Below are 26728 nucleotides of genomic sequence, written 5' to 3'. Positions count from 1 at the left end.
AGGGCATCGGCTGGAGAGCTGAGAGCAGCTCCTGACATCAGCCGGGTGGTTTCACCAGGCTGACTAACAAAGGCACATTTTGAAGGGGAATACCTTAAATCCACAGATACTTCCTGCTAGCAGGTGGGATTCTGGTACCTGGCAAGCTGTGGTAGGAGCACAGCAGTTATATTTTTCACCTAAAGAGGAAAGAGCAGGATCAGAGACTGGATATCATCTCTTTTTTTTCCCCTAGAGAAACACCAGCAAAAGGGATACAAAGTCTGTGCTCTGCAAGAGGCATTTTAGAGCAAGGGGCCATGAAGGTGACCCAGAAGTGGTGGGCAACCCCTATTACCCCACAAACAGCTTTCTGGGAGATGAAAACCTTCAAGTGTGGAAAAAATCAGTTTCAGAGCTGGATGTGGTTGGTGTAAAGGGGTTCAGATCAGCGTTGAGGTGGCCAGTTCAGCTTTCAGAGATTGATGGCCATGTGGACTATCACCTGTAAGGCAGAGAAGTGAAGCTGCTTTCCAAGAAAGATGATGTTGGTCCAGCTTTCTTTTATCATAGAATCACTAGGTTGGAAAGGACCCACTGGATCATTGAGTCCAACCATTAATCTTCCCTTATTCTTGAATGTGAGAAATCTAAATATTGGAGGGGCGGGGGGGGGGAGTCATCTTTCCAAGAATGGGAAAATAATGGATTAAAACTATGTCAGTGATGCAGATTTCAGTGTGAAAAGCCTTCTTTCTAACTTGCTTTTGAGTATTCTCAGAACCCAGGGCTTTGCTGCTGGTCCTCTTCTCTGCAGGCACTGTTTAATATTAGACCATATGGTCGATATGTGACTGTGAGAGCCAGATTTGAAGACACGTGCAGTTTCTGCTGTGCTGCTCATTTTGCATCTGGTCTCTGTTCAGTAAGAGAACTTCGTTCCTTAAGTGCTGTAGCCTCACTGGGAGCAGTTTTCAGGCTGGGATAAAGGGAATATTTTATTTTGGCAGCCCCCTGGGGGTGTTTAAGGGATGGGTGGACGAGACGCTGAGGGGCTTGGTTTAGTATTTGATAGGAATGGTTGGACTCGATGATCTAATGGGTCTTTTCCAACCTGGTGATTCTATGATTCTGTGTACCGAATGTTTTGAGGAACACCAGTCTTGTCTCTGGGGCCGAAGTGCCTGTGCAAACTCTGCAGAAAGGTTTCATAGCATGGTAGTTGTCACTGGAGAAGGAATGAGACCTTGAGAATATAAGGATTTGTCCTGGAAACCGCTGTGTCCATGAGTGCCAGCAAACACTCCCACCCACTGCAGGGTGGCTGCTGGTGGTAGAAGGTTTCTCTGGTTTTATTTATTAAAGCAAAGCACGTAGCAAAATGGTCTTTGGATGGTGTTGGAGTTTGCGTGGCGTTTTGGGGTACGGCTTTCGGGGCCCGACGTTTTCCTTGATTTTCCCACGAGCGCCTGTGACGTGGGAGAGGCGGGAGCTGCCACCGGACGCGGGAGCGTTTGGGGACCCACAGCGTGTTTCCGTCTTGCCGCACCTGCCAGGAGCACGAAGAGGAGGGGTTGGGCACGGAGCCCAGGTGAGCAGCACCCACGCCATGGCAGCCTGAGCCAGAGCCGCCCTCGCCATGGAGCGGGGCCCCGCGGCCGACGGGCTTGGCATGAGGTACAGCGCTCAGCCTCAGGTGAGAGCAGCTGGGAGGGCGGTGGGGCTCTGCCAGGAACCTTTTGCCAAGCTGCCTCGTCCTTCGCTCGCTCTGGTTCCTCTGAGCCTCGGGTCACGACCGGCCAGGGCAGCTCTGGATCCCTTGAGAAGCTTGGGAGATTCCTGCTTCACCTCCACCGTCAAGTAAGGGCAGGAGAACCCGTCTGGGGGACGCTGCCGAGCCCAGCAGAGCAGGAAAAGAAAAACTAGGAATGCAGCAGGTTGATATCGGTGCTATCATCACTCTGACAGGTTTGATTTTGGTTTGAGCTCGGCACTGGAGCTGTGAGTGTAGTTAAACTGTGCAGGGAAGAACTGCTGAGAGTGCGTGGGGCCATGTTGTTTAGCAACAGATCTAACTAAACCTGTTCAAGCCAACAGAAGGTCTGAGTTTAACCAAGGGCTTTGGGGCTTTGTTGATTAACCAGTGCGTTTTCAACGTGCTTTGAAATGGGAGCGAGCTTCACTTGTGGTCGTGATTTTCTCTGTGTCTTCAAGGCTGAGGGTCGGGCAGGGACTGGTGTTTGTGGGTTCCACCTCCAGCCCCCGTACTGTGCCTCAGAGCCTTTTCAAAGCTGGGGTTTTATGTTAGAAGCTCACCTGCTGGCTGTCAGGTGTGGGTCTCTGAGGCTGTAGAAGTTGTTATGTGGCAGCGGCAAAGGATTTACAGGTATTCGACTGCTCAGCAAGCTGGCTGACAGCAAGAGTTTTCCCTCTGCACCAGTCCAAGAGGAGCTGAGCTGATCCAGGAGAACTTCCCTGAAGGCAGCACCTGCTCTCCTGGAAGTAAAGAGTCTGAGGAGTTTGTCCCCCATGGGCCAACAGTTGTTGGGCTTGGCTTCCTATAAATACAATGAGTGGTTTTGCAATGACCGCGTCTCCTCCTGCGACGGAGAAGGAGCTGCCGCAGTTCTTGGGCACAGTGAGGAGAAGCTACTCCTCTTCCTTGGGAAGAGCTTTTCTCTCGGGTAGTGGCTGGTGGATCGGCTGCTGCTCAGGCCAGTTTTGCTGCTGTTGGTGCCAAAAGCAAACAGGGATAAGGAAGGCACAGTGAGAAAAAGGCTGAGGCTCATCATGAGCACGCCAGACCTTTGCTCAGCAAACAAAAGATCACTTTGTAAAAGCATTTGAGGGAGCAGCAAAAGCGGTTTCGAGGGCCTGGCTACGGGGAATGTATCAGACCAAAGGTTCTGGCCTTGCCGTTTCCATCCAAAGGCTGCTGGGGCGAATGCACCGCGATATCTGGGTGATAGACTCGGGCGGAGGAGGGAGCAGCTAATAGACATGGGCTCGCCAGACAAAGGCTTCACCGGGTCAGAGATGTTAATGTTTCCCCTGCTGTTGACTCCAAACATCCAAAAGTTGTGGCCCAGATCCACCTCAAAGCTATAAGACTCGGTCAAGAGCGTGGGTGAAATGTCATGATGAGTATGGAGTGTTTCATCGAGGTCTGGAGCGCAGCTGTTTTTCTTAGGATGCTGGAGGGCATTTTTATTGCACAAACAGTACTTTCTGTACCAGGAAAGTCTTATATAAGAGTGTTTTAAGTAAGCTGTTTGCAGCGGCAGCATGCTTCTTTCCTGGTAGGTTTTAAGAAGGAATTTCATTGCTCGTAGCTACACGTATAGAACCATAGTTTGGGTTGGAAGGGACCAAAAAGTTCATCCAGTCCCACCTCTGCCACAGGCAGGGACACCTCCCACTGGATCAGGGGCTCCAAGCCCCATCCAACCTGGCCTTGAACACCTCCAGGGATGGGGCAGCCACCCCTGCTCTGGGCAACCTGGGCCAGGGCCTCCGAACCCTCACAGCAAAACATTTCTTCCTGAGATCTCATCTCAATCTCCCCTCTTGCAGCTCCAAACCATTCCCCCTCATCCTCTCCCTTCCTCCCTGATAAAGAGGAAAGCTCCCCAACTTTCCTGGAGCCCTGTCAGGTCTGGAAGCTGCTCTAAGGTCTCCCTGCACCCTTCTCTTCTCCAGGCTGAACAACCCCAACTCTCTCAGCCTGTCCTCATACAGGAGGTTCTCCAGCCCTCTGATCTTTTCTGTGGCCTCCTCAGGGCCTGCATCAGACCTGTGAGGCAGCTTTATTTCTGACTTCTCCCCAAGAATTGCTGTCTTACATGTAAAAGGTTCTGCTGCAACAGAAACGTGATCAGAAGCGTGGTTGCCTGTCCCGAGCTGCTGTCTTGCATGACGTAGCCGCAGTGATAAGCCCATAGGAGGAGGGAGCTGGGCTCTTCTCCCAAGTGACAGGGGACAGGATGAGAGGGAATGGCCTCAAGCTCCACCAGGGGAGGTTTAGGCTGGACATTAGGAAAAAATTTTTCATGGAAAGGGTCACTGGGCTCTGGAACAGGCTGCCCAGGGAGGGGGGTTGAGTCACCTTCCCTGGAGGGGTTTAAGGGACGGGTGGATGAGGTGCTGAGGGCCATGGTTTAGTGTTTGATGGGAATGGTTGGACTCCATGATCCAGTGGGTCTTTTCCAATCTGGTGATTCTGTGATTCTATGATTCTATGATTCATTGCCAGGCAGCAGGCCAAGCCCGTGCTGTCCTGTGCAAACATTAACTTCAGTTTCTTCGGTAATAAACCTAAAGGAATTTGGTTTCTCGTATGACTCAGGATGGTCACAAGACGATTGAATGCTGCAGAGGGCTGAGCTTGAGGTTGGTGTGTGAAATAGGTGTGTGTGACTTGTGTCATTCACTGTTGCCTTTGCCTTCTGCCTGGAAGGGTCATTGGGCACTGGAACAGGCTGCCCAGGGAGGGGGTTGAGTCGCCTTCCCTGGAGGTGTTTAAGGCACGGGTGGACGAGGTGCTGAGGGACATGGTTTAGTGTTTGGTAGGAACGGTTGGACTCGGTGATCCGGTGGGTCTCTTCCAACCTGGTTATTCTGTGATTCTGTGATTCTGTGATTCTGTGAAGGCAGACGGTCTCGAGGACTCCGTGTCCCTTATTTCCTGCTCTGTATTCCCTCGCTAGTTCGGATGCCATCATTTTATAGTGTCATTGACCTTAATAAGGAACTGAAAATGAAAAATAACACGCTGGGAAAGTTTCCTCAGTGCTTCACTGCCTGTGTAGGGGCAACACAGTGTGAATATGCCTTATGAAAACATAGCTCGTACGTGTGCTCTTCCATGTATTTCCTTACTAAGAGTAAGAAGGGAAATGAGATTATTCTTATATCCAAAGCAGTGTGGCCAGCAGAGTGAGGGAGGACATTCTGCCCCTCTGCTCTGCTCTTGTGAGACCTCATCTGCATTCAGGTCTGGAATCCTCAGCACAGGAAGGACAAGGAGCTGTTGGAATGGGTCTAGAGGAGGGCACGGAGATGATCTGAGGGCTGGAGAACCTCCCGTACGAGGACAGGCTGAGAGTTGGGGTTGTTCAGCCTGGAGGCTCTGGGAAGACCTTAGAGCAGCTTCAAGTGCTGAAAGGGGCTCCAGGAAAGCTGGGGAGCTCTCCTCTTGATCAGGGAGGGCAGGGACAGGGTGAGGGGGAACGGTTTGGAGCTGCAAGAGGGGAGATTGAGATGAGATCTCAGGAAGAAATCATAGAATCATAGAATCACCAGGTTGGAAGAGACCCACCGGATCATCGAGTCCAACCATTTCTATCAATCACTAAACCATGTCCCTCAGCACCTCATCCACCCATCCCTTAAACCCCTCCAGGGAAGGTGACTCAACCCCCTCCCTGGGCAGCCTCTGCCAGTGCCCAGTGACCCTTTCCATGAAAAATTTCTTCCTAATGTTCAGCCTGAACCTCCCCTGGTGGAGCTTGAGGCCATTGCCAACCCTAGCTGGACCCCACTTTGTAAACATCCCAGAAATCTTCTTAGTGGAGAGTTGTACTCTGTGGCTAGTCCTCGCCTTTCTGTGATGCATCACCAGTACAGGGTTGACTGTGGCAGTTCCCACCATCTGGATCAATGGGCCAAGGCCAGTTGTATGACATTCAACAGGTCCTGCCCTTGGTTCACAACAGCCCCATGTGGCACCGCAGGCTTGGGGAGGAGTGCCCGGTGGAAAAGGACCTGAGGGCGCAGGTCTACAGGGACTGAGCATAAGCCAGGAGTAGCCCAGGTGGCCAAGAAGGCCAGCAGCATCCTGGCTTGGATCAGCCATGAGGTGGGCAGCAGGAGCAGGGAAGGGATCGTCCCCCTGGACTTGGCATTGGTGAGTCGGCATCTCAAATTCTAGGTTCAGTTCTGGGGCCCTCACTCCAAGAAGAACCTCGAGGGGCTGGAGTGTGTCCAGAGAAGGGAATGGAGCTGGGGAAGGAGCTGGAGCACAGGGGTTCTGGGAGTGGCTGAGGGACCTCAGGATGTTTAGTCTGGAGAAGAGGAGGCTGAAGGGAGACCTCATTGCTCTCTGCAGCTCTTGAAAGGAGTTTGTGGTGAGGTGGGTGCTGGGCTCTGCAAGGGACAGGATGAGAGAGAATGGCCTCGAGTTGCACGAGGTGAGGTTTAGATTGGCGATTAGGAAAAATTTCTTTATTGAGACTGATGAAGCAGTGGAAAGGGCTGCCTAGGGCAGTGTTGGAGTCTCCATCCCTGGAGGGGTTCAAAAAACATGTAGACATTGCACTTTGGAACATGGTTTAGCAGGCACAGTGGGGCTGGGCTGATGGTTGTACTGGATGAGCATAGAGGTCTTTTCCAACCTTAATGATTCTCTGATTTCCTGCTGACAGAATTAGTCACTTTTGCATCTGGTTTGTCCAGTCCAACAGAGTACAGCTAAAAATAAATCGTGTAGTTGGCTTACAGAGGAGGAGTGGAAGAGTTTGCTTATGTGCGGGACTTTTCTGCACGGGGCAGTTATATGCAGGAGACCTCCAAGCACCGTATAAGTCTGTGCGTGTTTCTTTTCCAAGGCTCCTGGTGGAGTCGGTAAACCGAGACATGGAAGAAATGGGGCAACATCTTTCTGACTTTCTGACTTTCTGACTTTCTGACTTTCTGACTTTCTGACTTTCTGATCATGGTTGGACTCAATGATCCAGTGCGTCTTTTCCAACCTGGTGATTCTCTGATTCTATGATTCTATGACCCATTCGCTTGTGGCTTTTCTGTCAGGGGATGGAGTGGCTGCAGCACCAGAAAGCCTTGGGTTCTGCTGTGACGGAGAGGGCTGAGCGAGGAGAAGCATGAGGAAGTAACTGACCCTATGACTAAGGCAGAGAGAATATCAAGGAAGGTTTTCTGTTAGTGATGTTTATTGGAGTAGTTTCCTCGAGAAGGGCGAGAGAGTCAGGCTTTGAGTCACTTTGGGCTGGAGACTCTTTCTCGGGGAATCGTGGAGAAGGTGAGAGCAGGAGGAGCGTTCAGATCCTCCCCGGTTCACGTCTGCTTTTGCGATGTACCTGTGAGGGGAACGTGCAGCAACCACCAGCTAAAGGAGATTAAAAGCATAGTTATCTTTCTCTTGCTTTTGATTCCGTGCGGTTTCTGCCAAGCTCGGAGGGTGGTGACCATCCAGACGAGGTGTTTTTCCCCAACAGGGAGGAATGGGAGCAGGGAGGGTGTGCAGCACAGCGAGGGAGTGGAGGCTGAGCAGTGCTCTCTGGACCGAACAACTCCAGCACCAAGGTCAAATGAGTGATTTTCGTGCTGAGTGTGGGCAGGGAAGTGGTCTTACTCAGAGGTCAGGACTTGTATGAAATCTTGCCAGCACGACCCAGCTTGGCATTCCTGTAGTGCTTGGGGGATGCTTCAGAGCCTTTGCCTCGTCAAGAGGAGATGGTTTGCAGGGATTCAGTGTTGCTGACCCAGGCTGCAACACACGACAGATCTTCAAAGCAGCTTCCCACGAGCGTCAGAGTTGGCTGGGGAACGTAATGATGGACATGAGGTATGAGGGTGGGAGAAGACGAGATCTGGAATACAAATCAAGGGGGAAACCTCTTTGAACCCAGGCCCTATCTGCCTCTAATCACTGGGTGACTTCTGGCAAGTAACAGCGTCAGGGACTGCTTCTGCACCTTGTACAGGGGTAATAATGAAAATCCCCTCAGAGCCCCCCTCCTTGGATCATTTTTTTCCCCAAGAAAAGCAGAGAAATAGTCTGAAGGAAGATCAGCTGGTGAGTTTTCTTGTCTAACCATCACGCTGCGGCTGCAGGCGCCCGTCTGTGTGTGTCGGAGGCAGGGGAGCTGTGTTTGCCTTTGGATCTCCTCACAGGGATTTGTTGCTCCCCTCTAAGAGTTTTCTCACTGCAAAGACACAGCTCGAAGAGGATGTTAAAATGCATCAGCCACAGGGTTGTGTGGTCTGGCAAGCACAAGGTGTTTGCTCCAGCGCTGTCTCCTCAGTGCAGCTGAGCCCCATTTTTTCCTAGCAGTCTGGTGAAACTGAATCTTGGGAATTCTGCAGAGAGCTGAAGGTACTCCTAGCTGAAGGATTTGCTGCTGGAAAATAGGATTTTCTTTGCTCTCCTCGTAGCTATTTCGCTATCGTGACATTTTGCTGCTACTAGTCCCCCGTAACATGATGTCTCTCCTGCAAGAAGTGTGCGATCCCTCCTCTTTCAAGGAAGAAATGCCATCTACTTGAATTCTGTGTGTCAGGGGAGCATGTTATTCAGTCCAGGATTTAACAACGTGTGTCCAAAAATTGTTTCTTAGAACACAGAGATGCTGTCTTCCCACCACGAGCTGCGGGCGGGTGCTTCTTCCTCGCTGGCCCCAGGTAGTCTGGGAAAGCTGCTTCCGTGCATATAGAGATAATTTCAGGCCCTGAGGTTGTTTCTTTTCCACAGGCTCCTGCAGACATTAGAAAAGAATTAAATAATATTTTTTCTCCTAGCAGTGGCGATGTATCCGAAGTCCTGGGAAGGCTTGGTGCTGCAAGCAGCCCCATGGTGGGAGAAGGGAGGTGTTTGCAAGATCTGTGGCCAGTTCCTTCTCTTTACCTGGTTTTAGGGTATTTCTTGCATGATTTGGAAACTGATGGGAGCCAAATGGCTTTTTCAGAGGTGGTGCCACTCTTGACTTTGATTGAAGAGTTTCTTGATTTAGGATGTCTGTAAGCATTTAAGCCTTATTTTGTGTCTTCTGTTTTGAAGTTTTCTTGGCTTACGTTTCCAAGTTGATCCTGTATGTATCATAGAATCACAGAATCATAGAATAACCAGGTTGGAAGAGACCCACCAGATCATCGAGTCCAACCATTCCTATCAAATTTGAGCCCCCTGATCCAGTCCCTGCCCACGGCAGAGGGTTGGGATGGGATGGACTTCAAAGTCCCGTCCAACCCAAACCGTTCTATGATTCTGTGTTTGTTGAAGTGGATTGAGAATCAGCGCATCACCCATGGGATTGTTGTCTGTGGTTCTGCTAGATGTTTTTTTTCTTGGATGTTGGTGAGAGAAAAAGCCTGGCACCTTGGAGCAGGTGGGCTTCCTGTTGGTTTCCTTTTGAATGACCTTGAGTGCTAAATCTCATGGAGGTTTCCTTCCCCGAGAGCTGTTGAATGATAAACTCAGACTGTTCTGCGGACAGATGGTGTGAAGCTGGTAGGTTGCTCTGGCCCTGGTGACTTCGCAGTAAGTGTTTGCAGAGGATTAAACTTGGAGAGTCCCATACAAAAATGCAGGCTCAGGTGCCTCCCTGCCACCTCCCTTTCTTTTGTAAAGCGCCCCAGGCGAATACCGCAGGGAGGAGAGGCTCTGAGGAGGTGTGGAGGGTGGGAGGAGAGGACAGAGGCTGGGTGAAGAAAAGGGTAAAAGGAGCTGGGGTTGTTTAGCCTGGAGAAGAGGAGGCTGAGGGGAGACCTCATTGCTCTCCCCAACTCCCTGAAAGGAGGTTGTGGAGAGGAGGGAGCTGGGCTCCTCTCCCAAGGGACAGGGGACAGGACAAGAGGGAATGGCCTCAAGCTCCACCAGGGGAGGTTCAGGCTGGACATTAGGAAAAAATATTTCACGGAAAGGGTCATTGGGCACTGGAACAGCTGCCCCGGGAGGGGGTTGATTCACCTTCCCTGGAGGGGTTTAAGGAACGGGTGGATGAGGTGCTGAGGGACATGGTTTAGTGATTGATGGGAATGGTTGGACTCGATGATCCTGTGGGTCTTTTCCAACCTGGTGATTCTATGATTCTATGATGCAAGGAGGAGCTGAGAGGCTTGGGATTGATAAGACCATGAAGCCATCGGGAAGTGCAGCGAGGATGGCTCATCATGAGAGCACAGGGTCTCAGAGATCCCTCTGTCAAAAGGCTGCCCTTAGCTGGTTGGTTTTCCTGACTTGGAGGGGTTGGTGCCATTTGCATCAAATTATCCCAAGCCATTAGTGTCCTGTTTGTGTCAGTCATCATCTGACCTGGCATCATGTTTGTGGGAAAACGTTACCCCTTCCGGGAGCGCAGGAATGCGTTTGAATGCGGTGAATTTGTGCAGGTCAGCACTTTGTGTTGTGGCATCCCTGCTGTCATCCGGAGCCCCGTGCCACTGCACAGGAAGCGGTGGCTTTGTGCTAGCTGGCACTTTGTGTTGTATCATCTTTGGGAGCCCCGTGCCGCTGCACAGGAAGCTGTCGGATGCCCAGTAAGGCTGGGGAATGGGGACAATGGGAAGGCGGGCGAGGGATCTGCGTGGTTAGAGCAGTTTGCAGCAGGCAGAGAGCTCATCATAGAATCATAAGGTTGGAAGAGACCCACCGGATCATTGAGTCCAACCATTCCTATCCAACACTAACCCATGTCCCTCAGCACCTCGTCCACCCATCCCTTAAACCCCTCCAAGGAAGGTGACTCAACCCCCTCCCTGGGCAGCCTCTGCCAGTGCCCAATCACCCTTTCTGTGAAAAATTCTATCCTAATGTTCAGCCTAAACCTCCCCTGGTGGAGCTTGAGGCCATTCCCTCTCGTCATGTCCCCTGTCACTTGGGAGAAGAGCCCAGCTCCCTCCTCTCCACAACCTCCTTTCAGGGAGTTGGAGAGAGCAATGAGGTCTCCCCTCAGCCTCCTCTTCTCCAGGCTAAACACCCCCAGCTCTCTCAGCCGTTCCTCATAAGGCCTGTTCTCCAGCCCCCTCACCAGCTTCGTTGCTCTTCTCTGGACTCGCTCCAGAGCCTCAACATCCTTCTTGTGGTGAGGGGCCCAGAACTGACCCCAGGATTCGAGAAGCGGTCTCACCAGTGCCGAGTCCAGAGGGAGAAGAACCTCCCTGGACCTGCTGGCCACGCTGTTTCTGATCCAAGCCAAGATGCCATTGTCCTTCTTGGCCCCCTGGGCCCCTGCTGGCTCATGTTCAGTCGCTGCCAACAAACACCCCCAGGTCCTTCTCCTCCAGGCAGCTCTCCAGCCTGAGGGGAGGCTCACAAAGAAAGCAGATGTGGTTTGTGCTCCTGACGTGGGTTGGCCAGCCCTGGGGTGGAGAGGAAGTGCTGGGGCAGCGACTGCAGATCTGGGTCCCCAGAATCTGCTCAAACTGAGGATGCTCTGGTCTGCGCAGCATCCTCTGCAAACAGTGGGGAGTGCAGCCCCGGGCTGGAGGCGCAGGTAGGCGAGCAGGGCAAGGACGGAGGGCAGTCAAGCTGAAGGTGAAGCCCTGGGCACTGAGGGTTTTGCAGCTGATGCAGCACCTCGATGGAGAGCTTCCTCTTTATCACCCTTCCTCTTCGTCACCCGGGCTGGCACGGGGCAGGGACAGCAGTGAGAGCTGCAGGCATCATTCCTCATTCCTGGATGGCTTCTCTTCATTAGCAAACGCGTCTTATCGTGAGAGCCTGCCAAGCTGTGGGGATGCCGTCTGTGTTCTCACCTCGGCTAATGATTGATTTCTTTTAATCGGTATTTGCTGAACAGGAGATGCCAAGCAGAAATACAGGAGTGCTGCGCTGGCCCTGGAGGTGAACAGAGAGCTGGGTGAATGCAAAGGGAGGAAGTAGCTTGCTCTCTTCTTTGACAGGAATGCTATTTATAGCGTCTGTGCCCCACGAGCTGTGGGTGACGCCTGCCACACCACCAGCCTTTTGTACATGTGACGTTTTCTCTGCAGTTTCATCTGCTGGCAGGCACAGATCTTGGAGGTTGTAGGCGTGCGACCTGTGGACTCACCCCATGGTTCTCGTGAGCTGATTGATTAGGTCCAAAAAGGAATTAGATGTGTGTGGAAAAGCAAAGCCAAAGCCTGTAGGGTCTGTGGAGCCACCGATGCCAAAACATGCCTTGAGCTGTCAGTGATGGGGAGCTGCTGCTCCGCTCTACACCGTGTCGTGGTTGGACCTTTGGGAATGTCCTTCCCACCATCCTGGCTTCTCTCCTCTCCTAGGACATGGAGGAAGGGGTGGAGTTCCTCCCTGCCATGAACTCCAAGAAGATGGAGAAGCGTGGCCCAAAGCGGAGGGTGGTCATCACTGTCCTCATCATTGTTTTCCTACTCGTCTCCCTCGTCACCGGCCTCCTGGTCTGGCACTTCAAATGTGAGTGTGACGTCTGGTGGGTGGTGGCATCTAGGGTCGTATCCTGGGAGCATGTCCACGTGGAAAAGCTTTGTTATCCTGTGTTGCTCACCTGTGCCCTCTCTAGCTCTGGGAAGGCTCCAGGACGTGGAGGGAATGGCATTTCCACCCCTCTGCCCTGGATGCTGTTAGTGGGAACCTGTTGTGCTCTGATCCCAGCCCTGACTGCCCTTTCTGCCTCTGACCTGCCTTTCAGACAGGAACGTGCCTGTCCGGAAGGTTTTCAATGGCCACTTACGGGTTCTGAACTGGGAATTCCTTGATGCTTACGAGAACTCCAGCTCTCCAGACTTCATCATGCTGGCCAAGAAGGTGAAGAGCACGGTAAGAGCTTTCTTGCACCCCTCCCTCTGCCAGCAAGACTTTTTCCTCTTGCCTTGTGGCTGTGTGGATCTTGCATATAAGTCTGCTTGGAGCTATCTTGCTCTGCTCAGCTCTCCCTGCTGTGACACCCTGGGCTACCCAGTGCCACAGGATCTCCTCACCGTGGCTGGTCTTGCCTTTCCCCTCAGATATGAGGACTCGTTGCGCTTCCCTTGGGGAAGAGTGGGGTGAGCTGAGTCAGAACATGCTGTGATGTGCAGGTCTGGGTTCTTCTGGGACTCTCAACTCTCCCTCTTCCTCTCCTTGACCCCTGCAGATTCCTGCAGCCAGGAATGCTGGGTGTGTGACCTGATTTTCCACAATCTGTCTTCAGCCTTTCCCCTTTCTCACTTCTAGACGTGCTGCAAACCCTTCTTTAAACCTTTCAGGTAGAAGAGATCTACAGGAACCATGCAAGTATTGGCCCTTACCACAAGGAGACAGTGATAACTGCGTTCAGGTGAGTGTTGGCTGTCTGAGAACTGTCTGGGATGCTGAGGGTGATGCTGGGATGTCACACAGCCATATGGAATCATAGAATCATAGAATCATCAGGTTGGAAAAGACCCACTGGATCATTGAGTCCAACCATTCCCATCAATCACTAAACCATGTCCCTCAGCACCTCGTCCACCCGTTCCTTAAACCCCTCCAGGGAAGGTGACTCAACCCCCTCCCTGGGCAGCCTCTGCCAGTGCCCAATGACCCTTCCTGTGAAAAATTCTTTCCTAATATTCAGCCTGAACCTCCCCTGGTGGAGCTTGAGGCCATTCCCTCTCGTCCTGTTCCTTGTCCCTTGGGAGAAGAGCCCAGCTCCCTCCTCTCCACAACCTCCTTTCAGGCAGTTGGAGAGAGCAATGAGGTCTCCCCTCAGCCTCCTCTTCTCCAGGCTAAACACCCCCAGCTCTCTCAGCTGCTCCTCATAAGGCCTGTTCTCCAGCCCCCTCACCAGCTTTGTCGCTCATTCCCAGGCTGTTGGGGACGGAGGTGCCTCAGTAGCCACCCTGGGAGACACAGTGGAGGGTGGGCAGCGAAGAGCAACCTGAAAATGCGTATTGTTTTCTGCCAGTCCTCATCACTGTGCGCTGAAGGGAATGTCTTGGGCAGTAGAGCCCTGGGAGCCTCAGTGGGTGGTGGCTGGCAGCTTCCAAAGGGACTCCCTGGGCCGGCAGAGACCTTTGCTGGGTGCAGTTTGCTTAACTTGTCACTGAGCCTCTCCCTTCCCCATGGACATCCTCCAAAAATGGCTCACTAAGTATCTTGGCCCCTTCTTCCGCTGCTCCTTGAGCCTTCCTTGTTCTCACCCTGTAATCGCCCTTCCCTGGCAGCGAAGGCAGCGTCATTGCCTACTACTGGTCAGAGTTCCTTGTCCCCAAGTACCAGGAGCAGAGTCTGGACAGGGCGATGGCCGACAAGCAGAACCTGGTCCAGAGCTTGAACCCCCGCCTGCGAAACCCCATGCTGAAGGTGGAGTCGGTCGTCGCTTTCCGTGAGTGCTGGCTTTGCTGTCCCCGGGACTCTGCGCGGGACCTGGGGGGAGCTTTCCTCTGGAGGGGGGAGCTTTCCTCTGGAGGGGCGAGCTGCCAGCCGCGGCTCGCGTGCTTTTGGCTGCAGGGACTGCTCGAAGGCTGAGTTACAGACCCGGCTTTCGTGGCACTGCTTTGATGGACCATGCAGACCCGCTCCCCTTAGCTCAAACACCCTGCGTTCCACTCTGAGCCCACCTGGAGGGGGACAGGGGAGAGCCCTGCAGAGGAAAAGCTTGATCGCTCCCCTCCCCAGAGCCCAAGGCCAAATCAGAGTGGGTCCCAGGGATCAGCTTTGCACCTAGGGACTTTCTACAGCCCAAAGGATGACACCACCTCTGTTTTCTCCTGCAGCCGTCGACCCCAGCATAGCCTACTCCTCTCGGGACAGTAAGTACAGTTCTTCAGTCTCATAACAGCCTCTGTGCATCCCCAGATCTCTTTGGGGTGGCGATTTCCCTTGTCGGGTTGGGAAGGGCTTGAGTAGGGATGCTCTAAATGCAGGACAGACTTCCGTGTGCTGCTTGGAGCTGGTTTGGAGGTGGCCTTGCCGTTATCTGGCAGTGGGTGGCCCCAGGTGTCCTTCCCCAGTGCCTGGCTTTGTAGATTGATGTTAATGAGCAATGGTGCTTCCTTCAAGAGGTATCTGCCTGGGGACAACCTGCAGGCAGGAGGAATTACAAGTAGAGCCTCCTCATTTGCCTTGTTAACTCTTCCCTGCTCTCCTGGGCAGATAGCTGCATCTTTGCCCTCCATGCCAAGGAAGGGGAGATCACCAGTTTCACCACACCGGGCTTCCCCAACAGCCCGTACCCCAACAACGCGCTCTGCTACTGGGCACTGAGGGCAGATGCCAACTCCATCATCAGCCTGACCTTCAAGACGCTGGAGCTGGAGCAGTGCACGGATGGGAGTGACTACATCAAGGTGTACGACTCTCTCAGCCCCGTGGAGCCCCACGCTTTGGTCAGGTGAGTGTTTTCTGTACAGCACCACATCGTGGTGCAACGCTGGAGGGTGATACTGAGAAGTCCTGACGGTAACTGAGCTCCTGTCCCAGCTCAGAGGTGATCTCTGCTTCTTGAAGCTCTCCATGCAGTCGTGTCTAACAGATCTTGCCCTCTGCTTCCTAGGCTCTGTGGGAATTATGCCCCTTCCTACAACCTGACCTTCCTGTCCTCCCAGAACGTCATGCTCGTCACATTGGTTACCAACAAGGAGGGGAGGTTCCCCGGCTTTAAGGCTGAGTTCTTCCAGCTCCCGAAGATGAAAGGTGAGCAGAGGCTTTGGCCCGGTTCCCCTCATCTTTCCCTGCGGACGGAGGTGCAGCTGTGGCTGCAGTCAGCTTGCCAGGGCTGTTTCCAGGGCTGGGAGACCTGGAAGCACATCACATCTTGGCTCCTGGAGCTTGCCTTGCCCGTGGTGCTCTTGGCTGCTCTAATGATGTCCCTTGAGGAGAGCAAGATAAGAATTCTGTTGCATTAGACATGCAGACTGATATATGCAGGAAGCACCTAATTGAGCTCCTGGGTTCTCTCCAAGCCTCGGAGCAGAGCTGCTCTCTCCAGAGATTGATTTAACCTTGTTAGAGACTGTTGCATCTGCCTCCCGTCCTGCCCCGGGCTGTAGCCAGCTAAGGCTTGGGAAAACCAAGTCCTGTTGTATCTCTAACCTGTTTTTTGTCTTCTTGCTTATCTTCTAGCTTGTGGCGGGACACTGAAAGGATCAAGTGGCACCTTCATGACTCCCTATTACCCAGCACACTACCCACCTGCCATGGACTGTGTCTGGAACATTGAGGTGAGATGAGGTCCTCTCTTTGCCTCAATTCACCTGTCAAATGGGCTGGGTTATGCAGGACACGGTGCAGGGAGGTTACAGCAGACGCTGTCTGGAGACCTAGAGTCTGCCCTGACTGCAGGGAGGCTTGAGGAGCTGGAGCCAAAGGCAGAAGAGGCTGCAAGGGTACCAAACCATGCAGGGCATGATGCTAATTGTAGCTCCCAGTAACCAGAGCTTTACACAAAAACCATTACACCGCGTGGGCTTTGGGACAGGCAGGTCACTTCCTGGCAAAACTGGCCCTATGAGGAACGGCTGAGAGAGCTGGGGGTGTTTAGCCTGGAGAAGGGGAGGCTGAGGGGAGACCTCGTTGCTCTCTCCAACTACCTGAAAGGAGGTTGTGGAGAGGAGGGAGCTGGGCTCTTCTCCCAAGGGACAGGGGACAGGATGAGAGGGAATGGCCTCAAGCTCTGCCACGGGAGGGTCAGGCTGGACATTAGGAAGAAATTTTTCACGGAAAGGGTCAGTGGGCACTGGCAGAGGCTGCCCAGGGAGGGAGTTGAGTCACCTTCCCTGGAGGGGTTTAAGGGATGGGTGGATGAGGCGCTGAGGGACATGATTTAGTATTTGATAGGAATGGTTGGACTTGATGATCCAGTGCATCTCTTCCAACCTGGTGATTCTGTGATTCTGTGAAAACTGGTGGTGGGGGAAACCTTGTGCCCTGGACAGCAGGAACTGCTGAGAGGGGCCTGGCTTCAGCCCTGCTCTGTGCGCCTGTTTGATCTGGCATCCTGGAGTCAGGGAGCCCAACTAAAGGAGGTTTGTTCACAGAGTGAACAGTAGTGGCTTCTCAGGAAGATGTTCCTTCTTCTGCTGGACTCCTTTCCAAGTGTCTTCTGTCCTCTTTCCAAGCCCTTTTCCCATGAAACATTCCTGTTTTCCATGCTCTAGAAAATAGTGTGCCACTGACTCTGCCTCCTTTTGCAGGTTCCCTCTGTAAAGAACGTGAAGGTGCGTTTCAACATGTTCTTCGTGTTAGAGCCTGGGATCCCAGTCAGCTCCTGCACCAAGGACTACGTACAGGTCAACAGCACAAAGTAGGTGTCAGGCACTCTGCTGCCTGTGGCTTTGGCCCGTCAGGTGCAAAGGGCTGCGTTTAGCTCTGTGGCACCTCCTGCGTTCCTTAAACTTGCTGTGGGAACAAATGTGCTGGTGGGTTTGGGGATGGGATGAAGCAGGAGGGCGATGGGGTGTGACCTGCCCTTGTAGCCCGGTGCCCCGTGGGAGAGGAGCAGCACACGTGGGCGTCGCACGGCATGCCTTGTGTGCCAAAGGGCAGGAGCATCTGCTGTGGTTTTGCTATCATGAGCAAGTCTCCATTGTTAGGGTGATTACATCATGTTCTGTGATGCATTTACTATTACATTTAGCGTTTGCCAATAAATGCCACTAAATGTAAGCTATGGAATCACAGAATCACCACGTTGGAAAAGACCCATTGGATCATTGAGTCCAACCATTCCTATCAAACACTAAACCATGTCCCTCAGCACCTCCAGGGAAGGTGACACAACCCCCTTCCTGTTCCAGTGCCCAATGACCCTTTCCGTGAAAAATTTTTTCCTGATGTCCAGCCTAAACCTCCCCTGGTGGAGCTTGAGGCCATTCCCTCTCGCCCTGTCCCCTGTCCCTTGGGAGAAGAGCCCAGCTCCCTCCTCTCCACAACCTCCTTTCAGGTAGTTGCAGAGAGCAATGAGGTCTCCCCTCAGCCTCCTCTTCTCCAGGCTAAACACCACCAGCTCTCTCAGCTGTTCCTCATAAGGCCTGTTCTCCAGCCCCCTCACCAGCTTCGTTGCTCTTCTCTGGACTCACTCCAGAGCCTCAACATCCTTGCACTGCCTGGAGGAAGTGAGCTGGGCTGTTTGAGAGTGCCCTGGGCAAGGGAGCTGACTCTTCCATGAAGAGAGAGAGTTTCAAAGTCAGGACGTGTGTCTGTGGCCCTGAGTGGGTTCTGCAGTGGCGCCTGTGTGATTCCCGTGGTGGGACAGCATCCTGCAGCTTCAGAGCCTCCACAGATCCAGAGACACGGTGCATCTTACGAGGAAGGGTCATTGGGCACTGGCAGAGGCTGCCCAGGGAGGGGGTTGAGTCACCTTCCCTGGAGGGGTTTAAGGGACGGGTGGATGAGGTGCTGAGGGATGTGGTTTAGTGTTGGATAGGAATGGTTGGACTTGATGATCCGATGGGTCTTTTCCAACTCGGTGATTCTATGAGTCTATGATTCTATGATCTGAGGTCAGAGTTATCACCATGTCAGGCAGGGATTTGGATCAACTCAAACCCTGTTGTTTCCAAGGTCACAACTTGGTGTTTGCAACTGGCTCCAAACATCTGCTAATGGGAGCAAAATTCATCTTTCCTGTGCAGACCCTGGTCCAGCAGCTCCTGCTGGAATCCTGGTTCTCCCTTCTCCCACCCGCTCTCTGAGCGTGGGAGCTGACCCATGGGCATGGATGGAAGATTGTTTGCTCAGCACTGACCTACAACACTCCATTCATCTTTGCTTCCTCTCCCTGCAGGTACTGTGGGGAGCTCACCCAGTTTGTGGTGGCCAGTACCACCAACAAAATCGAGGTCCGGTTCCACTCAGACCAGTCCTACACGGACACTGGCTTCCTCGCTGAGTACCTGTCCTACGACTCCAGCGATCGTGAGTCAAAACCCTGGGGCTGGGGGGTAGAACTGATGTATCTGAGGTCTGGAGGCTCTCCTTCCTCCACTTATGCTGCCACATAAATTGGGAAACACACTTTCCCAGGGGAACAGGAGCATGTCTTATTTTCCTGCGGACTTCCTTGTATTCCTGTTCCGAGGAAAAGGTGGTTTTAATGCTGGATGCTGTATGCAGGCTCAGAGAACATTGTCTGCTTTGGCAAGGGGACAGAGAGGGGACACCTGGAAGGCTCACACGTTGTTTTATCCCTTTTCCCACTCCCAGCCTGCCCTGGCAAGTTTACCTGCAACACCGGCCGCTGCATTGAAAGAAGCATGCGCTGCGACGGGTGGCTGGACTGCGTAGACGGCAGCGACGAGCGATCCTGCAGTAAGCCTTTTTCTTTTGATTTGTCTGGAGAAGGGCCTCCCTGCTCTGTGGTGGCCACAAGTGTTTGCTCTGGGCTTCTTCCTAGCACCAACACTGGTGCCCAGAGCAGAGGGTGCCCAGAGCAGTGGTGGCTGCCCCATCCCTGGAGGTGTTCAAGGCCAGGTTGGATGGGGCTTGAAGCCCCTGATCCAGTGGGAGGTGTCCGTGCCCATGGCAGGGGTGGAACTGGATGGGCTTTGAGGTCCATTCCAAGCCAAACCATTCTGTGATTCTATTCTATGATCAATGTGGGATCCTTTCCCAGTGTAGGAGCCATGGATTCCTGCTAATCCGTCCCTCTCCCAGTGGGATCTCCCTCTGTTTCCAGTCCCTCCCAGCTGTGAATGTATCTTTCCATTTAATCCTGAAGGCTGTTGTGGGTTTGGCTGTGCCTGGCTGAGCTGGCTGCTACGAAGGACTGTGTTGTTACCAAACCAGGCAGGAATTGGGGAGCGTGTCTGGAAAACTCTGTGATTCATTGGGTTCTTTCTTTGGGCAGCACGTTTTCCTCTTGAATTAGCAGAGCTATCTCCTACATAATAATGACCTGGGGGTGCTGGTTGACAGCGACTGAACATGAGCCAGCAGTGGCCCAGGGGGCCAAGAAGGCCAATGGCATCTTGGCTTGGATCAGAAACGGCGTGACCAGCAGGTCCAGGGAGGTTCTTCTCCCTCTGGACTTGGCACTGGGGAGACCGCTCCTCGAATCCTGGGTTCAGTTCTGGGCCCCTCCCCACAAGAAGGATGTTGAGGCTCTGGAGTGAGTCCAGAGAAGAGCAAGGAAGCTGGTGAAGGGGCTGGAGAACAGGCCTTATGAGGAACGGCTGAGAGAGCTGGGGGTGTTTAGCCTGGGGAAGAGGAGGCTGAGGGGAGACCTCATTGCTCTCTCCAACTCCCTGAAAGGAGATTGTGGAGAGACATGATGGCAGATGGGTCGCTGGTGCCTTTGCAGGTCTCTGATTTCTTGCCCTCCCTTTTTTCAGCCTGTACCAACCAGCAGTTCAGGTGCCAGAATGGCTGGTGCAAGCCCAAGTTTTGGGTCTGCGACAACGTGAACGACTGCGGCGACAACAGCGATGAGCTGCAGTGCAGTGAGTAGCTCAACCCGCCGGCGGGAGGGCCAGGGACAAAACGTGCCACTATTTGCAGGCACAGCAGCTTCCTCGAGCCCCGAGTGAGAGCTGGGAGGAGAAAAATGAGGATGAGCAGAGGTGTACGAAGTCTGGATTTTGGGAAATGAAGGGCTCAATGAATCGGTGGTGGTGGGCATCACTGGGGCTTGGAGCAACCTGAACCAGCGGGAGGTGTCCCTGCCCATGGCAGGAGTGGAACTGGATGGGCTTTGAGGTCCCTTCCAACCCAAACCGTTCTATGATTTTGTGATGTGCAGTTTAGAGAAGATTGGGGATGCAGGAAATAGGTGCTGGTGTGTTGGAGCTGCAGAGCTTTCCTTAGGGAGGGAAGGGAGACGGGCGTAGCCCTGTGCTGGAGGAGCCGTGGGATTTGTGCTGAGCTGTCACTCAGGAGTGACTTTTCTTCCAGGCTGTGCAAATGACACCTTCAAGTGCAACAACGGGAAGTGCATTCCCAGCGCACAGCAGTGCGATGGCAAAGACAACTGCGGGGACGGGAGCGACGAGGGCAGCTGCAGCACTGGTGAGGATGGGCTGTGGAGGGGACACCCCAGATGAGACCTCTCATGGTTTTCCTCGTCGACAGGCACTTTTTCATGGGTTGGCAACGTGCTGGGTTTGGGTAGAAGAGGTGAACTACATCCCCAGAGCTGGGGCTGACCCTTCTCCCTCTCTCCTGCCCACAGCGACCCACACGACTGTCCCCTGCAAGGAATACACCTACAAATGCCGCAACGGGCGCTGCATCAGCAAGCAGAACCCGGAGTGCGATGGGGAGCAGGACTGCGATGACAACTCTGATGAGGACAACTGCAGTGAGTGCCCTGGGGAAGAGGGGACGTGGGTTTCTGCCTGGGCTCCTTATAGAAATCCTAAAGCGTGGTGGAGAGAGCCCCTGGGCTTTCCTGGGGTTTGATGAGAGTCCAGCTGTGCTGTTCAGTAGCACACTTCATGTCTGTGTGGTTTGAGAAGGCTTGCACAGATAATTCAGGGCTTTGTCTGCACATTTATGGTCTTGACCGGTAAATATTTTAGCAAATCTAGCATTTGTGCTCCTGTGCTGATGGCATCAGCCATCCCTGACATGGGTAGCAGGGCATTTGTTCTGTGGGAGACATCCCAGGGGAACAAAGAAGACGAGCTGGATGCGAACTCACATAACCAAGTGCCCCTTCTTCCCCACCGCAGACTGTGGGACCCGCTCCTACATCAGGAAGTCCCGGATCGTCGGTGGGCAGGACTCGGACGTGGGAGAATGGCCGTGGCAGGTCAGCCTCCACGTCAAGGGCCAGGGCCACATCTGCGGAGCCTCACTGGTCTCAGAGCACTGGCTGGTGTCCGCTGCACATTGCTTCGTGGAGCTACAGGGCACCAGGTAGGTGAGAGCCACGTCAGGGACAGGCAGGACGCCCTGCTGGCTGTGATTCCATTTTCAGACAGTTCTCTGAATAGGAAAAAGCAATTTTTACAGTCATTTCTCAAGGGACCTGTTTAAGATAGCGAGGGCTCTGGAGCGAGTCCAGAGAAGAGCAACGAAGCTGGTGAGGGGGCTGGAGAACAGGCCTTACGAGGAACGGCTGAGAGAGCTGGGGGTGTTTAGCTTGGAGAAGAGGAGGCTGAGGGGAGACCTCATTGCTCTCTCCAACTCCCTGAAAGGAGATTGTGGAGAGGAGGGAGCTGGGCTCTTCTCCCAAGGGACAGGGGACAGGACGAGAGGGAATGGCCTCAAGCTCCACCAGGGGAGGTTCAGGCTGAACATTAGGAAGAAATTTTTCCCAGAAAGGGTCAATGGGCACTGGCGGAGGCTGCCCAGGGAGGGGGTTGTGTCACCTTCCCTGGAGGTGTTTAAGGGACGGGTGGATGAGGCGCTGAGGGACATGGGTTAGTGTTTGATAGGAGTGGTTGGACTCGATGATCCGGTGGGTCTCTTCCAACCTGGTGATTCTATGGTTCTGTGGTTCTATGACTCACATCTGTGTATGGTGTCTCATGCAGATACTCAGACCCCAGCCTGTGGACAGCCTACCTGGGTCTGACCGACCAAGGCAACCGCAATGACCCTCAAGTGCAAACACGCAAGATCAAGCGCGTCATCTCCCACCCCTACTTCAATGACTACACGTACGACTACGACATCGCTGTGATGGAGCTGCAGACCCCTGTCGCCTTCTCCTCCGTCATCCAGCCCATCTGCCTGCCCGATGCCACCCACAACTTCCCTGTGGGCAAGGACCTGTGGGTGACTGGATGGGGAGCGACCTCAGAAGGAGGCAAGTGCTGTCATTGTCTTCTTTTCACGTGTGGCTTTAGGGAAAAGGGGAGCAGGCTGTATATGATTTAAATTTATTAGCTTGCCTCGAGGCTGGAATCAAAGGGATTCCCGTGGGAGTGTACAAAGTTAATGGAAAACCAGTATTACAAACAAGCAGGTTGTTGCAATGGGGATATAGCTGGCAATTAGCCAGTCGTTCAGTGCCTGAACGGAGCATGCAGGGGAGGGAAATGCTGCTTAAAAATGCTGTGTGCTTGTACTTACACCTCCCCTCCTTCCTCGCAGGCAGAGGAGCCTCCATCTTGCAGAAAGCAGAAATCCGGGTCATCAACCAGACGGTGTGCAACCAGCTGCTGACCGACCAGCTGACGCCGCGCATGATGTGTGTGGGGATCCTGACCGGCGGCGTGGACGCCTGCCAGGTACGCCAGCGGCAGCACTCGGGGTCGCTGCTGTTAGGCAGAGCCACAGTAGCTCCTTTGTTCAGCCCTTTTTTATGCCAGCACTTCCACACTTCGATGTACAATAAATCTAAATGGCTCCTCCTTGATTTGGACAACTTGGAATGAGTGTGAGCAGAAAATTGGGTTGATCCATGACAGTCTCAAACTGTCGACCACCAAAGCATGGCTTATAGAATCATAGAATCGTTTGGTTGGAAAAGACCTTTGAGATCATTGAGTCCAACCATACCTGTCCACTACTAAACCAGGTCCCTGAGCACCTCGTCTGCTGGTCTGGTAAATCGCTCCAGGGATGGGGACTCTACCGCCGCCCTGGGCAGCCTCTGCCAGTGCCTGAGAACCCTCTCAGTGAAGAAGTTTTTCCTAATATCGAGTCTGAACCTCCCCTGGCACAACCTGAGGCCATTCCCTCTCATCCTATCACTTGTTACTTGGGAGAAGAGCCCAGCACCCACCTTGCTACAACCTCCTTTCAGGCAGTTGTAGACAGTGATGAGGTCTCCCCTCAGCCTCCTCTTCTCCAGGCTAAACAACCCCAGTTCCCTCAGCCACCTCTCATAACCCTGGTTCTCCAGCCCCTCAACATCCTTCTTGTAGTGAGGAGCCCAAAACTGAACCCAGGATTCAAGGTGCAGCCTCACCCATGTTGAGTACAGCAGCACAATCACTTCTCTTCTCCTGCTAACCCCATGTTTCTGATCCAAGCCAAGATGCCATTGGCCTTCTTGGCCGCCTGGGCCACTACTGGCTCATGTTCAGCCAGCTTAGACTCAAAAACCACCTCATGAGGAAGAACAGTGTGACAGTAGACCACATTTTTAGCTTGTTATTCTGGCACTGTGATTCTGGTTGCCGTACTTAAATAATTGTATCAGGTATACATACAATTTTTTTCTTGATTCCGGAAACTGCACAGCCAGGTGATATACTCCCCAAAACAATTCTGCAGAGTTACTGATTATTTCTTAGAATAATAGAATCACTAGATTGGAAATCTAGATTTGACAAGACAAGAGGGAATGGCCTCAAGCTCTGCCAGGGGAGGTTCAGGCTGGACATCAGGAAAAAAATTTTGACAGAAAGGGTCATTGGTCCCTGGCAGAGGCTGCCCAGGGAGGGGGTTGAGTCACCTTCCCTGGAGGGGTTTAAGGGCCGGGTGGATGAGGCGCTGAGGGACATGGATTAGTGATTGATGGGAATGGTTGGACTCGATGATCTGGTGGGTCTCTTCCAACCTGGTGATTTTGTGATTCTGTGAAAGGACCCACTGGATCATTGAGTCCAACCATTCCCATCAATCACTAAACCACGTCCCTCAGCACCTCATCCACCTGTCTTTTGAACATTTGCGGGGAAGGTGACTCAAACCCTTCCCTGGGCAGCCTGTTCAGTGCCCAGTGACCCTTTCCATGAAGTATTTTTTCCTAATGTTCAGCCTGAACCTCCCCTGGTGGAGCTTGAGGCCATTCCCTCTCGTCCTGTCCCCTGTCCCTTGGGAGAAGAGCCCAGCTCCCTCCTCTCCACAACCTCCTTTCAGGCAGTTGTAGAGAGCAATGAGGTCTCCCCCATTCTCCTCTTCTCAAGGCTTGATTTTTGTGGTTTTTGCACTGGGCAATGTGCTGGGTCAGTGTTTACAACGTTTGTCTGTGCAGGGCGACTCCGGGGGGCCTCTGGTCAGCGTGGAGCCGAGCAGTCGGATGTTCCTGGCCGGCGTCGTGAGCTGGGGCAATGGCTGCGCTCAGAGAAACAAGCCCGGAGTCTACACCCGCCTCACCAGCCTGCGAGACTGGATCAAAGTGCAGACCGGCCTTTAGGGACACGCTCAGCCCTGTGTGGACACGGACACTTCTCGGACACAGCCGGCTGGAGGGCGCCCCGGGGATGCTCGGAGTTGTCGTTGCCTTCCGGCAGCGCAGAGCCTCTACTGTGAACTTCTTCAACCCTCCCTCTACCTCGCCACGAGTGCCTGGGACTTGTCAGAGCCAATGGCCGAGTTTAGCCCTTAGTGTTCCCACAGCTCAACTTTGGAATCAATGTTTGGAGTAGAAGAAATTTCCCTTTGGGGTGAGCTAGCACAGCTCCCATCCCAGACACATATTAAAATACACAATAAATTAAATGAAAAAGAAAAAAAAAGGAAAAAAAGACAAACACTTCGTGTGTTTAGAGGCAAACTTTATTGAGACAGGTTCAAAAACAAGCTTTCAGAATATATTCTAACCTCCATCACCTGTTTTCAAACAGCCGTCCGCACCCCTTTCTCCACTCTTCAGTCCTGGGTGGGGGGAGAATTTCTTACCGTGGTTTTGGGGGGGACCCTCTCTTGGTGTTGTCCCACGCTGTGCTCTCCTCTTTCCATCCTCTCTCTGAGCATCTGGCCACATCACATGGAGGACTGTGAGCCTGGAAGAGAGAGGTTTGGCTGCAAGAAGCCGTCGCTTACCTGGAGGGACACAGCGTGCAGGTCGTCCCCCAGTGAGATCTGGCCCTGTGCCTTCGCGCTGCGCTGTGGTTTCGCTGACCTGTCCTCCGAGCTCCATCCCTGTGGGGCTGTGCTGCACTCGACGCCTTCCTCTCCCTCGCTGCAGGGGCAGAGGGACCATGCTGACCGCGTTCCTGCTTGTCCCCGCACCACCCAGACCCTTATTACTTCTGTAACAAAAAATGCATCAGTCTGACTCATGAATGTGCTGATTTGATTTCTTTTTTTTTTCCGTGTAGCCTGTCCCTTGTCCTAGAAGAGTGCACTCCGACCTAGTTTAGCTAGCCCCTTCCTTGCCTGTAAATACATTGTTTTGTAAAACTCTCTATGAAGTGGAGATGCTGTAATAAATTGGGATATTTTCTACTACTCTGGCTGTGTGGTTCTTCACGACTGGCTGAGAGAGTGTTCCTGACCTGGGAAACCTGAGGCACAGCTCCCCGGTGCTGCGTGGGGGCTGAGCTCCACAAAGGAGAAGGCTTTAACCCTCCAGTGTGTGGCCACTCCGCTGGGTGGCTTGGGGCACCCTCAACAAAACAGCCAAGCTCCAGCATTTCCAGAGCCCAGGAAGACCTAGGACTGAAGCCAAGTGTCACACTGTGCAGTTTCTGAGGCAGCTTCCCACCTGGAAACCCGTAGGAGTCATCCCTCCAGCCCAGCAGACTCATTCCACCTTGGCGCAGGGATCAGCAGCGCTTCTCAGAGATCGGCTCTACACCAAGCATCATCTGCCCTGAATTATTGATGGGAGAATTCCTTAAAAGCCTTTTTGGCTGAGGCCACAAAATCATCCTTGCTTTTGCCAGCACATTTCCTCTATGCCCCAAACACGCAGACATAACTGGGATCCGATTACCTGGGAAGACTGCATTCCCTTCTGCTCCAAGCAACCTCTCCATGAACTCGTGATGAAGGGCTCCTTTCTCCCACCACCACAGCCTTGGAACATCAACCCAGCTGGAGGGGATCGATTGCGAGCCTCGTGTAACATCATCTGGTGCATGAGGGAGGCGAACAGAGACAAAAAGGCCGTGCTCGCTCTTGGCGTCGCTTTGGATGCGTGTTTACTGCGCCTGTAACTCAAGAGGAGGCTTGTTTGGATTGCAGCTCTCGAGGTCTCCAGTTTGGCAAAGGTGATATCGAAGAAGAGGTCAGGAGAGCAGAGAACATTAATGGAGGGCTCAGCTATGACTCCAGTGTCACCTTCCCCTTGTCAGAGAAAGGCCAGTGCCCTTAAATCTGCCTCTAGGGTTTGAGAACTTGATCCAGAGTATTTCTGTTGAACAGAGAAAGGAGATACCACAATTCCTCCTGGAAGAGGGAAGAAGCTGGCTCTACAACGACTGCTCTACCCCAAAGCTTTGCAAGGACTGCAAACAGGCTGCCCAGGGA

The 26728-nt window shown here is 53.1% G+C and overlaps 1 protein-coding gene across 3 annotated transcripts; it reads left to right on the top strand.

Annotated features, from left to right (window-relative positions):
* The first annotated feature begins 1544 nt into the window (after positions 1 to 1544).
* On the top strand, positions 1545 to 26001 carry ST14 (ST14 transmembrane serine protease matriptase). 3 transcript variants are annotated; one of them, XM_069876500.1, is made up of 19 exons: positions 1545 to 1675; positions 11980 to 12130; positions 12366 to 12493; positions 12922 to 12992; positions 13861 to 14021; positions 14413 to 14452; positions 14796 to 15029; positions 15192 to 15331; positions 15761 to 15858; positions 16831 to 16940; positions 18423 to 18553; positions 18842 to 18946; positions 19969 to 20076; positions 20528 to 20641; positions 20805 to 20933; positions 21307 to 21493; positions 22114 to 22392; positions 22680 to 22812; positions 24507 to 26001. In XM_069876500.1, exons 1-19 carry the CDS (start codon positions 1619 to 1621, stop codon positions 24666 to 24668), a joined length of 2538 nt encoding a protein of 845 aa, XP_069732601.1. In that variant the 5' UTR covers positions 1545 to 1618; the 3' UTR covers positions 24669 to 26001. The 3 variants fall into 3 exon arrangements, with proteins under 3 accessions (XP_069732601.1, XP_069732602.1, XP_069732603.1); XM_069876501.1 differs by lacking the exon at positions 1545 to 1675 and adding an exon at positions 1787 to 1980; XM_069876502.1 differs by lacking the exons at positions 1545 to 1675; positions 11980 to 12130; positions 12366 to 12493 and adding an exon at positions 12675 to 12832.
* The last annotated feature ends 727 nt before the right edge of the window (positions 26002 to 26728 follow it).

Source organism: Phaenicophaeus curvirostris, chromosome 25, assembly GCF_032191515.1.
Source record: "Phaenicophaeus curvirostris isolate KB17595 chromosome 25, BPBGC_Pcur_1.0, whole genome shotgun sequence".
NCBI lineage: Eukaryota > Metazoa > Chordata > Aves > Cuculiformes > Cuculidae > Phaenicophaeus > Phaenicophaeus curvirostris.
This window is presented reverse-complemented; position numbering and strand designations above follow the sequence as displayed.